The sequence below is a fragment of the Macrobrachium nipponense genome, chromosome 3 (genome assembly GCF_015104395.2).
Source record: "Macrobrachium nipponense isolate FS-2020 chromosome 3, ASM1510439v2, whole genome shotgun sequence".
Taxonomy (NCBI): Eukaryota; Metazoa; Arthropoda; class Malacostraca; order Decapoda; family Palaemonidae; genus Macrobrachium; species Macrobrachium nipponense.
In genome coordinates this window covers 80,394,121-80,408,052 of record NC_087202.1, presented here as the reverse complement: position 1 = coordinate 80,408,052, position 13,932 = coordinate 80,394,121, and the positions used below count along the sequence as shown (strand labels likewise).

General features: G+C 38.6%; 1 protein-coding gene across 1 annotated transcript in view; it reads right to left on the bottom strand.

The window, feature by feature from the left end:
- Positions 1-13,206, bottom strand: part of LOC135221839 (uncharacterized) — a 29,163-nt gene extending 15,957 nt beyond the window's left edge. Inside the window, exons 1-4 of the mRNA XM_064259753.1 lie at positions 13,050-13,206; positions 6,093-6,288; positions 2,856-2,994; positions 615-748 (exon numbers count right to left, since the gene is read on the bottom strand). Of these exons, the coding sequence (XP_064115823.1) occupies positions 615-748; positions 2,856-2,994; positions 6,093-6,286 (467 nt within the window). The 5' untranslated portion in view covers positions 6,287-6,288; positions 13,050-13,206. The remainder of the gene's footprint in view (positions 1-614; positions 749-2,855; positions 2,995-6,092; positions 6,289-13,049) is intronic.
- Positions 13,207-13,932: the final 726 nt, after the last annotated feature.

Below are 13,932 nucleotides of genomic sequence, written 5' to 3'. Positions count from 1 at the left end.
GCAAAGCATTTTAACAGCTCTGGCACGTCGTAGCCCTCGTTACGTATAGGCCGATATATCCCTGGATGACAATGACTGACTGTTTCTTAAATGAATTGGTCTAGTTTCATTTAAGCCATTTTTTTTAGTCATAATACTGCTTCATCACTACACGACCGAATTTGTCCTTTTCCCCTTTTGAATACCGAAAAGACACCAGAATTGGCATTCCCTTTATATCCCTCTAAAATCAACGGTGTGTGACTATAGTACATTCACATCAACCATGCATCTGATGTCTAGGCCCGTCCCTTGCGACGCTCCTGATTGGCTGTTGATAAGCCAATCACAGAGCTGAAAACTCGGTCTCTTTCGAGAGAGTTCACACAGGCAGGATGCATGTCCACCTCTCCTGAGGGATACTTTTGAAAGACATACCTCAGGAGAAGTGGAACGTACATCCTACCTATGTGAACTCTCTCGAGCGACTGAGAGTTTCCACCCCTGTGATTGGGTTATCAACAGCCAATCAGGAGCGTCGGATTTCATTTTGGAGGCCTCTCTGACAGCTCATATTCAACCCATGCAACCGTTTTTCTTCCCAGATTGCAAAGATGAAGGCTCTAAATACTTACCCGTTACAGACGATGATAGCCTGGCAAATGGTCTGGGAGGAGGTGCCCTCTTTCAGATCCTTCACCGTGACGGCCCATTGTGGGAATCCATCCTTCTGCTCCAAAGGCTCGACCTTTTCGACGAAATGTTCGAACTGGAAAGAAGGAGAAATTTTAGGATAATTTTCCAGGTGTCTGGGGTTTCGGAGGAAATGAAATGACTAATCATTGTTGTGAGCTGGTCCTATCATCAAAGCTGATTTGCAGCAGAACAGTAACTTTCGTTTTAGACACTTTTTGCACAAAGATAATTAGTGATAACAAAGGATGTGTGTGTTATATACATACATACATACATGCATACACACACACACACACACATATATATATATATATATATATATATATATATATATATATATATATATATATATGTATGCATGTATGTATGTATGTACTATATAACACACATATATATGTATATATATATACATATATATATATATATATATATATATATATATATATATATATATCATATATATATATATATATATATATATATATATATATAATAATAATAATTTATATTTATATATACTAGCTGATTACCCGTCCGACGAGCGGTTTTCCACCCGTCCCTTGAGAGACATAACGCCCATTTGGGCTGGGGGTTGGGGGCGAGGTAGGATGAAACCCCATTATAAACCATCTAAGTAGTCCCCACTATAACCCTGCCAAGTTTCATGCCCATCGGACCAGCCGTTTGACCGTGACTGAATGACAGACGGACGGACAGACATAACGCCCATTTTAGTAAGATTATTAACGGTATCTGGTTATAAAAGCTTATAAACCAGAGTAACTTTAACTTGGTTACTTGTCTTCTGAATTAATTGCGCTTAAGAAAACATAATTTTGAACTGAAAACGGACTAATGTCGACAAGGGGCACATTAAGTTTAAATTTTGTTCGGAGAAGAACTTCTTTGGCGAATATAGATTAAGATGTGACCTGGAAAAATATAAAAGTTAAAAATCAGCTTCGAACAGAAAACAATTAGCAACTGTTTTGAAGGACATTCAATACAGTCTTAATTTTACCTATACATGGCTTGTCTGTTTCTTTGAAAAAACAAGCAGAACTTATTTTCTTCAAGGAAATTGTTATGACTATAACTGTAAAAGAGTATGGATCAGAGAGCGTGTGTGCTTAGAATAGACGTTTCAATGCAATAGACAGCAAATGGAAGACAACGTAATTAATGACGAAGAAGAATTTAAAAGCCTACTTTCTTTCGCTTCGTGTTATCACTGCTTTACTGAGATAACTTCTTTAACAGGAGGTGGCAATTCTCTGAAAATATATGACTGTATTAAAAGCTTAGCGAGTTTTAGGAAAACTACTAAAGAATGCCATGCAAGTAACGCGTTTGCAATCATTCCACAGTTGTGACCTCAGATTCAGAATTGGCTTGCATGATCGAAACATCTGTGTAGTGTATAAGTGTGCGTGTACCTATGTATACTGCGATAAAATATGTTTAACTTATTGCACACATGTCACAAACAACTGGAAAACACGTTAACGACCAAAAGTTTGTTTGTTTGTTTGTATGGTGCTTTTACGTTGCATGGAACCAGTGGTTATTCAGCAACGGGACCAACGGCTTTATGTGACTTTCGAACCACGTCGAGAGTGAACTTCTATCACCAGAAATACACATCTCTAACACCTCAATGGAATGGCCGAGAATCGAACCTGCGACCACCGAGGTGGGACGCTAATACCAACGACGCCGCTGAGGCGTTCTAACGACCAAATGGGTAGAATGAATCTTTGGGAAATGCTGAAACACCACATGAAGCACGGGTTAGAAATACCAGTAAGTCGCTCACTTGTAGTCTACCTCTCTGTGATGTGTGCATGTTTTCCTCTAGTGTAGAGGCATCCTTAGGATAGCGTTAATACCCATGGTTGTGTGGCATTTGTGGAAAATAAAGATCGCCATATCTACGAGCGCCTCAGTGGCGTGATCGGTATGGCCTTGGCCGCCCACCTCGGTGGCCGCGAGTTCGATTCTTGGGCATTCCACCGAGGAGTAAGAGATGTGCAATTCTGGTGATAGAAGTTCACTCTCAACGTGATTCGGAAGTCACGTAAAGCCGTTGGTCCCGTTGCCGAATAACCACTGGTTCCGCGCAACACAAAAACACTATACAAACAAACAAACCATATCTACGTGTGTGAATCGGCAGTTACCTTTATCCTGGGTTCAAGGTTGAAATGGTCTGCATAATCCTGAAGGTACTCTACAACTTTGGTGTGGTGGACGAAGGACTCTCCTCCTTTGGGAAATGGGAAGTCAGGAAATCCCATAACTTCCTTGGGCAGGTTTGTTCTGGAATAGAAAAGTTCCCCTTTAATTGATAGTGGTCACATCGATGCAGAGAAAACCAGTAAGAGGGCAGACTTAAAAGAATTGCTTGGGCCATGCCTGATTAAAACAACTCTGTGGATTATGAGATATCTCGTATTAGGCCTATGTTAGCATTTAACTTTTTTTTTTTTACGAGATACCTCGTGGTAAGTCCAAAATGGTAATTCTAGACAATAACTCCGCACGGACTGCAAGGAATACCACTGGGGATTGGGGCGTCCAATGTATTTCGCCGTGTTTAGTACTAGCCCCTGGCGGTTAAATACAGCCGACCCCCCAAAAAAATAAAGGCAAAATCTTAATAAGGAACTCAAATACTAAAGGAAACTGTAATATCCAAAGGAATACCCGACGCGGAGTTATTACGTAGATCTACCTCCAAATTCTTTTGGAGCACTGATCACAAGATATCTGGAAAGAGGTTAAAACAACGCAGGGAGGTAGTGCCTTCAGTACACCTCACACAGTACACTGCAGCATTATTTTGGGTTCTTGGCAAAGGGACTATTTTGGGTTCTTTGCAACGTCCCTTCGTCCCCTGGCTACAACCCCTTTCATTCTTTTTACCCCACCTCCATTCATATTCTCTTCCTTCCATCTTACCGTCCACCCTCATTTAGCAAGTGTTTCATAATGTAACTGCTTTGAGGTTTTCTTCCCGTTACACCTCATAGGTATAGATTTTATACTCCATTTCATTTCTGGTTAAACAAGATCAAATGATATAATGTGATTACGGCCTGTCCCGTTTAGTCCCACTGAAGCCAGGCAGTGTGTGTTCCACAGTTTGGTTAAATAATCACGAAATTTACACCTAAGGAAAAGGAGACAGTAAAGCTAAATTATGGCAGAGGGAAAGGATATTAAAAGCAAAATTGAAGCGAGGAATATTTTCTTCAGTTATCTGGAGATAAGTACCAAAATTAAGGAACCACCAAGTAGAAGATGAAAATTCCAAAATGTTGCTTTAAACGACACCGGTATTAGTATTAGGATGAACAATTTAAATTATTCAAATATAAGTCTGAAGCACTTTTGAATACCCAGTGAGTTGTACGGATCATCATGTAACAAAACTTGGAAAAATTGATAAGATATGCAAAATCTTTCTCTTGGAAGCGCAGTTATGGGCTATCCTTATGAAAAAGTCTTAAAACAACACTGATAGGTAAAATATACGAATACAATTAAAGATTAAAAGAAAGTACTGTTGAAAGGCAAACAGGCCAAGAGGTTTGGTGGAGTGAAGCACCAGCAGAACTTTCATGGGAGTTATAAGGAGTTACAAGGATTAAGATGTCTCAAAGACTTGTTAGTCCATCCGAGGAGACATCGTGTGCTCACTTATCTCTAGGAGCAGGTCTTATTGTTCATTCAATTCAGGAGAGTTGGAAAATATTCATTTGGGCCAAGATGGAAGTACTGGGTTTTGAGAGGCGAAACTAGACACTGGTAGAGGATTAAGTCTTGATCCATCATGACTTAAATACAATCAAACTGGAAATAACTTCAACAAATTATGGTAACATAGATTTAAGGTTTTTCTTCGATAGGTGGCCAGACTACCACCACTCCTTGTTATTTTTTCTTTTAAACATAACATACGGTTGTTTTAAGGGACTTGAAAGGGAATCAGGAATCTCCGGGAAGAGAGGCTTGAAATGTTTGATGCACATTGTCACTGACGGAACTACCGAGGTAGATGAAACTAAAGTTAAACCAAAAGAGAACGAGAGAGCTTCAAATTGTCCTCCAGGTATTAGCTATTTGATGCGTTGGCAACTTAGTTTGGGTTCTTCAGGTTTAATCCATTCAAGGAATATTAAAAAAATCATTGTCTGGATGAATTTTTTGGAGGGAGGGAACGTTATTTGGGACTTTAAGGAAGAGCGATTGTAAGGCGAATACAGTGCTTTGTTCCATCTTGTCTGCGATCAAGAACTTATGACAAGATTACCTTCCACTCTTTATGTGTACTACAAGGCTTTCTATATCATGGACGCTAAACTCAAAGCGTATGAGGTAGAAATCAGCTAGAACTCCTAGTAGGACTAAAGTAGCCACAAAAAGAAATTTGGTAGAAACGGCATAGCAAAAGGTCAATTGAAACAATACTAAAGGACTGGAAAAATACCGAACCTGAAAAGATCTCGCAAGGAAGTTTTTACGTAACAATGAATTCGTTAAACTTAGTCAACGCCTAACTTACTTTTGGGTTGGATGCTAGACCTAACGGTGTAGATAGAAGCTCGTAGAGGTTTACGAAAAGCATTATTGGACGACTAGTCTGTAGTTGTGGTCTTGTGGAGGTATAGAACTTGGAGCTGGTTAGTATTTAACAGAGGTAAAAATCGGAGTACAGCCCCAAAGAGAGAGAGAGAGAGAGAGAGAGAGAGAGAGAGAGAGAGAGAGAGAGAGAGAGAGAGAGAGAGAGAGAGAGAGACTAGTGTTACAAGTAGATCAAGTGCTTCTACCATTTACGAGGTTGTTAACACAGAATGTAAATAATGGAGGAAATAGAAGAAAAGGGACCGGGTAATGGGTATTTAATATTATCCAGAGTATACTATGCCAGTAGAGGATGTGTGAGAATTAATGGCTAGACTATTCAGATTACCACACACACATAATGTGGTGACTTCTTAAACAGTTCAAATATATTTACCTGTACATTTGTTACCAATTTAGTAATGGTGTGGGCAACAAGAAAGAGAAGCACCACTGCGATCTGCAGCAATAATCTGCCAAATTTATCGGGATCCCGTGATTATAAATAAGTAATAAATGGCTATACGGAATGCAGGAATCCGAGTGGCATAGGAAGCCAGAGGTTTATTTATTAGGCCGAATAGGTTTGTCACTTTACTTAGTATCATATAAATGCTATATTTCTTTTATGGTGGAATATTTTTTTTTCGATCTTAATCATTCGCATGCAATAAGGGGTCTTCAAGAATAAGGGAGATGTTGCCATAGATCTATGCATTCTTTTAGACTTAATTTGAATAGAAAGCTTATTGGAACTGCTGGTAAGAACGGTAACAGTAGGGTATACTTACTTGAGATTTTTATACATGCTCGAGTGGATAGGCAAGCCATTCTCGTCTTTTCCTGTGTCTGGATTATACCTCCAGGTTCCTCCAACGCCCGATGATTGTTCCCATACTATCGGTACGAATTTCCCGGTTGCTAGAACCTGTCGAGCAGCGCAGAGTCCAGCCGCTCCACAGCCAATAATCCCGACAGTCTTCATAGCTGAAACATAAAACGGGTTCAATGTGATGTTCGTAATCCATTTTAGGTTTTACGTTTCCTTTTTCACTGTAATTTGCGACGAGAGTAAATCACAGAACAGTTTAACAGTCAAACGATTCAGAAATAACTGGAGTGAAATACATAAACTTAACGGTTATGGAGTTAAAAATTTAACGAAATAGCGCAACTACTGAATTTTAGTTTCAAGTTTCATAACACGATAAGATTTTATTCTTATCAGGTGATGCAGAGAGATGAATTCTCATCTCTTCCCTGTTTTAAGTTAAACAGATAATGAAGTAATCCTTATGCCAGCTTTGATTTAGTTGGAAATAAGTTTTTAGTCAGATACTTGGTAATTCTCATATTATTATTATATTTTTTTGTAATTCTAGGGATCAGTTGTGAGTTCTTTATGCTTGAGAATGAATTCAATGAGAAGAATTTTGGCAAATGCTTGAGAATGAGTCTAAATGAGAAGAATTTTGGCAAATACTTGAGAATGAGTCTAAAGAAAAGAATTTTGGCAAAGAGTCGGCCTCCAAGTAGCAACTCGATCCACATGCCTTTCGGATGCCAAAATCTCGTGATATGAGTCTAGCAAAATTCAGATATCAGCCGTTGCTAGAGTTATTAAAAAAAATAGACATGACACTTGAAAGACTTTAAGACTACCGTGCAACAGGTCTTTCGTAGAGATGCCACAGTGGCTGTTCTAAGCATCATGTTATTGTTGTCAGTCATTTCATTGTGTCCTCATTTTTAATCAGTCAGCCTTTCCTTCTATCTTTTCCTCTAGATTCCTGCTAGATTCTCATTAGAGCTATGATCATTCAAACGAGTGTGTTATTGTATGTAGTTTGGTTAACAATATTGCTTCAGAACTTATTGTCTCGTTGAAGTAATTCAGATAATCTTGGTTAGGACAAACTGAGCTCATCCTCAGGGCTTATGGCTTTCCTGTATCACTTTTCTTGATAGCAGTTGCAGATCTCGTTTTTATACAGGGGTTGCTGTCTCCTGGATGGAGTCTTATTCCTAATATTTTGTTTTAATTCGAGCCTGACGGTCTTTGGCAGTGATTTTTAGTTGGCATTAAGTAAGGTATCAATGAAGTTTATAAGAATCATGGCGCAACAATGAGAACGACAAGAAAATCAAGATAGTCTGGAAAGGTATGATTTTGTGTATAATGATAATGCTAGGCCGTGGCTCGACTTTGCACTGGTTGACCAATTATACAAGGTTTTTAGCATTTTTCTCTTTTGTAAGGGGTAATTAACATTGCTAACTGTTAGCAATAGTTTACCTGAGAGATGATTAGGTAGTAGTCGTAATGGACTTGAAATTTTCTCTCTCTCTAATGCCAGGGTTGTTCCCTGCATTTGGTAATTTTGCTGATTGTGAGCTGATCACTCGTGTGTAGACCTTATGGCCACATAAGGACAATAACAAACCTGAAGCCTTTACAGTGCAGGATTTAGCAAAAATATTTGAGGGTTAGCGAACCAGGGCACCGTGGGACAACCAGGAGAGAATGGCAACCCTGGTTTTGTGTAAAACTAAACTCTCTCACAGCCACCTGTCCCTTATCCTGTAAAACGGGAGAAGAGTACAGAAAATGTTAAAGTACTAAGGTCTTCCTGGAAAACCAGATTATCCCTCTAAGGAGGCTTGAGTACTAATATGGCAAACTTGTTTTAGGATGACATCCTCGGCATCAGCAAGAATCATGGAACCACTTCACCATTCAAGCAAAAATAAGATTATAAGCTCACACATTTTTAATGGAACCTTTTGGCTTAGGGGGACAAATTCTGAACCTAAAAATCTCTTCAGTTACCCGTGGAAAGGTAACTGCCAGTGACATATATTTCACAACCTCATTCCAAAATTTGGAAATATAGGGAAAATTGTTCTACACCAAAGTGAACCCACAGAAGTTATAGTGTAAGACAGCCTCTTTCTAGAAGGTGTCAAAAGCCATAAAGTAAGACAAGAAATAATCTTTCGACATTCCTTCAGTTTCAGCGCGGAAGGGTTTTTTTGTTTTTGTTTGAAAATAATAATAATTTTTTTTAAACAACGCAAGGAATAGTTACTACGGGAAAATCTTTTTCAAAATTAAAACTGGTCTTTAATCTTAAAACCTGTACTTAATAAGGAGTTCCCATATAGTGGAAGACTTAAGATTTATCAAGTCTCACAGGAATTCCTTCCCATGAGAAAGCATGGCAGCAGAACTTGGAGACCAGTGCTATGACTATAGGCCTATATTGAGGCCTTGCTTATATCCACACAATGTCACGTGGTGAGGATTATAGCGCTTGTGACAATATAACAACCGGAATTCCATTTTTTTTGCCACACTCCATTACGGTGAAGTTTAGCAGAAATAATCTTTTCGTGGTCATATATGACATTGCTCTTGGGGATGTGTATGTTATCTGGCAGGAAGGGTTAGTGGCTGTTTAGGAGTTGGCAAAGCTTTGTAGCGTTTCTTTTGTCTTTCTCCTCTTGGCATTTTTCCCTACTCGTGCAGGTGCAGAGGAAGGCACGTTTGAATGGGAGAAATAGAATTTATTTATTTCCTGCAGATCTTGGAGAAGGGCAAAAGTTTTGAAATATGAAATCAGGCAATCATACACACACACACACACACACACACACACATATATATATATATATATATATATATATATATATATATATATATATATATATATATACACGTTTGAATGGGCGAAATAGAATGTATTTATTACATGCATATATGTATATTCACATACACACACACATATTGTATATAATGTGTGTGCATGTGCCTGCATGTGTATAAATAATTCATATTTAGCACTGTCTTCGTGTAAATGTCTTATCGTGTATTCTTGTTTCTCCAAATGCCAAAGCTTATAGATGATGACAGCAGGGTTAAAATTATCCGCCTAAAAGGCAGAGAAACTTAACCATCAGGATAGACATATCTTGGCTTCAAGAAAGTCCCCCTTAACGAGAGCAGCTCTAAGGTATTATAAACTTAGCCTCATATCTATCTTGCATCATTGCAACAGCTTGACAAAGGTGCAATGTCTTAGCAAGGGAAGAGAGATCAGTGGGCTAAATACTCTGAACATCCCAGTCTTAAGCATGGCCAAGTTCTGGAAGAAGAGGAGGAACTATTCTTGATCAGTTGACTGGGTCACAGAGCATTCTCTGATTCTTGGAGCATTATCATCAGCTCGAGGTCCTCAGAGGTCCCCAGATGAGTCATGTTTGGTTTTGAAACAAATAGTTTGAAAGACAGGAACACAGAAAATGTATTATTAGCAGATTTTATATCTGGTATAGCTACAAATCGGGGTTTTTGTTAAGTGATCCATACTTCATTATTTTAATAATAAGAAAGTATCTACAGGAATATGTATGTATTGCATAAAAAATGTAAAAGCATTTATTCTCTTCTTAAACGCAGTTATTTGGAATTTTAGTATATACAGATGAATAGGTATGTGAAATGAGTATGTATATACAGTGTATAGGTATGGGTATATGTAATGTATATACATAGTAAATTCAAGTATGTTAAGCTATAAAAAATATGAATAATTTCATTGATTCTTGTACATAAATTACATATATATGCATTTATTGTGAAAAGACCTTTAGAGTGTATTTTTTTTTTTTTTTTAAATAATGAGCACTGTATACTTAGGATGTTCAGATTTCGGGTCAGTGGCTCCTGTGGGCTTGTTTCGTCTGAATAATAAAATCTGTAATAATAAAATCGGAGTGGATCTTCTTTGTCCTCTCCCGGGTGACACTAGGGGAGACTTGGCATAGCCACACATCCCCTGTAAACCAGTTTGTCTGTCCCGGTTGGAGGCGGGGTAGGTAGGGGAATGGGAAGGTAGGGGAGACATCCATCCATCCTCCTGCAGACCTGTTTTTCCGTCCATTGTGGGAGTGGGGTAGGTGGGGGATCAGGAGGGTAGGGAAGACAACAGTGCCGGGTTCCAGCGCACGCAGCGCCCGCCAACAAGCTCGTAATATGAATAAAACCAGAGGAGAGCAGCGATCTGCTTCTTGTTTGACTTTGTTTCCTCTTGCTTCTGGATTTCATGAAAGAGATTTTGAAGGGACAGTTTTTAGAGTTGAAAACTTCTGTCATTACCAGGTCAATATAGGTGCCTTCTGTCATTTCAAGGTCAGTATAGGTGCCTTTTGAGTCATCCGCACAAATCAAATCAGTATTGAAGTCCCTTACTGTACCCACTAGGACTAGGTTGTCAGTTCAACATAACTTCAAACAAAGGCACAGTCGTCTTTTCTGTGATTAATTCTAAAGTGTCGACGCTTATTTCTCCCTAATAGTATAAATCATCGAGTGTCTGTTTTTATGGTGTTTTTACGTTGCATGGAACCAGCGATTATTCAGCAACGGGACCAACGGCGTTACGTGAATTCCGAACCACGTCGAGAGTGAACTTCTATCACCAGAAATACACATCTCTAACTCCTCAATGGAATGCCCGAGGATCGTACTCGCGACCACCGAGGTGGCAGGCCAAGACCATACCGATCACGCCACTGAGGCGCTGCTGCTAGGAGAGGGTGGAAAGTCAGATGGAAGAAACAGAATATGAACGGAAGTACAGCAAAAGGAATGAAAGAGGCTGCAGCTAGGGGTTGAGGGGGCGCTGCAAAGACCCGAAAGTAATGCCTACAGTGCACCGCGTGAGGTGCACTGATGGCACTACCTCCGCTGCGGAACCATAAGAGAGAACGAGAACCTTTCTAATCGTGCTCAGAAGAGCAGTAACTAAAACATTAAGTAAAGAAAAGGCAGAGGAATAGGCTAAAATACATCGAGTAAGACTGGTATCATAGAGCAAATAATTTGCCTGAAAAGGGTTAAAGTATCGCCTATCTGGTTAACGAAAGCAGAATCACAAACACGCAGCAATATGTTACGGTAATTTATTACGTGAGAAGCTTTAATATAATCGAGATGAAGAAAAGAAACAACAGCACTAGACCAATAGAGCGCACCCAATCTTTTTGTTGGTGGACTCGGCATTTGAACAATGCTCTCTCAAGATGAGTGAAAAACAACTTTGACGTCCAATATGCACACATATATATGTGTGTACGTGGTGTGCACGTTTTTGTAATCATCTATGTAAGAATACATGCATATTTGATCTATGCTGGCGCCTACCGTTCGCGCCTGATTACGCATTAAAAGATCAAGGATTAAGTTAGTATAACAACAAGGCTGTCTGCAAGAATGATCTCTCCCCCTCCCCACAAACCTCCTTCAACAAGGACATGGTCTAAAAATTCTAGTTTTTCATACCCCCGTGATAGGCTCGACCCGGCCACGTGATATGGAGGTGAGTTTCAACCATGTAGAGCTCAACAGATGTTTTTTTTCTTTTTCTTTCTGATCTATTCACCATTATTGTTAAAAAATAAATTCCACTGATAAGCTTGTCAGTTCAGAAAGGAATAGAACGCTCCCAACGATTATATTGTTCCTCCTCCCACCCCAACCCAATCCCTCCCCATCGCTGCCCACGCGACGGAGCTAAATACAGATTGTGCTAATAAAAACGCAACGTTTTTGTCCGTAAAGTCATGTACATCGGCCTTGTTGAACGTTATCTTTCAAATGATGTTTGTTTGCTTGTATCTCCTAATTCAGCACAAAGGTTTTGAGAGCTACTCTAGCCACTTAGGTCAACAGTTCATCAGAAGATAAAACTTGACTGATAATAACGAATCCGCTTTCACCGCCAGATCCACTGTAGCATTTCTAATAAATTTCCGAAGGAAGTTTACTTATCTCTCTAAAATATGCGGTTTTCATGCTTTGTCATAGTGGAATACTTTATGATCATCTCGCCCAGGTGAAAGAGCCACCTTTAATCATCAGCATTATCACCAGTTACGTTTTGGCCCAAAAATTCAGCGTTTTCCAAAGATTGGGTCAAGGAATTAGAATGGTTGAATTCAAAGAAACCTCATAATCACATGAGTTAATAAAATAAAATGGAAAAGTAAATCCACAATAATATGTCTGATCTTGTTATTTAAAATACAAAGCAGAAAGCTTTCGAAGACCTGCACAGTCCTTGTCAATCTGAATACAATTATTAAAAGCTTTCTGCTTTGTATTTTAAATAAGATCAGATATATTATTGTGGATTTACTTTTCCAATGGTTGAATTGGTAGCGCATTAGACTAAAGTTTTTAACTTTCTCAGGTTGAATTGGTTGCACATTAGACTAAAGTTTGTAACTTTCCCAGTTAAGTGGCAAAATTTACAGCACACACTGGAAAAGAAGATTTTTTTTATGTGCATCTTTGAATGCCCTTTACCACTGAACATTAGCGAGTACAGTAAACCATTACATAAGGAATTAGAGTCACATTAAGAGTCACCGTAGACCAAGAATCGCGGAAGGGATCTTAAACCAGTTTGTTAACTACAAGTGTTGCCATCTAGCGTTGTGTGAAGTTGCCAAATTTATATTATTGTTTCCATTGACTATTCCACTAACCGGCGACTAATTATGACTAAATTCCACCAGAGTAACCACAGATCAACCACCACCAACCATTTCCAACACTCGCCAGACGTCAACGTTTCGGAAAAGGTTGATTTTCAGAAGCAGATGTCAATTTCCAAACGGTAACGGCCGCCCGACTCAAATTGGAAAACATTCTGAGAGAGAGAGAGAGAGAGAGAGAGAGATACCTGTATCTGTGAGCGCTCGGTGAAGGTCGTAGCAGCCGGGGCCGATGTGAAATGGCTGGTTGACTAGTCTTCGTCTTTATATATAGTATACTCTTGGTAGAAGGGGGAGGGGGGCGTTCCACGTCATGGAAAATTACGACGTGTCTCTGTCTCTCTCCCCCTGTCGGGCACTGCTCCCCGCCATTCTGGTCCCCTGTCGTACTGTCCCTAGGACCAGAGAATTTGGAAATCCATCGTGAGTTATAAATAATCCTGATAACTTATTTAGTTCAGAACATTTTACTGTTTTCTTTCAGTTTAAAATCTAATCTCGAGGTCTCTGTTATCTTTGCTCGTAAGTTTTTTTCGTTTTTAGTAAAGCTCATAGTCGAATAGTGCAACATTATCAGACATTATTATTGAGGAATGCATTATTTGGTATATAGATATATATATTATATAGATATATATATATTAAGCTGCAAAATCCCTTAACATAGATGTCTCTTTACCTTAGCAATAAGTTAAACTCAACCCATTAAGAGAATGCTGTGTGATTAATGATTCTACACGAACTAGGTTTAAAATTTATGCCTTCCGGTATCTTGGTGCAGACATTGAGTGGTATCTCGTGTGGCTTTCCTAGTATATATATATATATATATATATATATATATATATATATATATATATATATATATATATATATATATATACATATCATATATATATATATATATATATATATATATATATATATTTGTATATAATATATATATTATATAAAGCTATATATGTATATGTATATTATATATTTACCCAGAACATAGTTAATTAATCATATTTCGACCCAGTAAAATAGAAAAATTAGTAACTTTTCTGCTTCACTGAAATAGGCTTATCC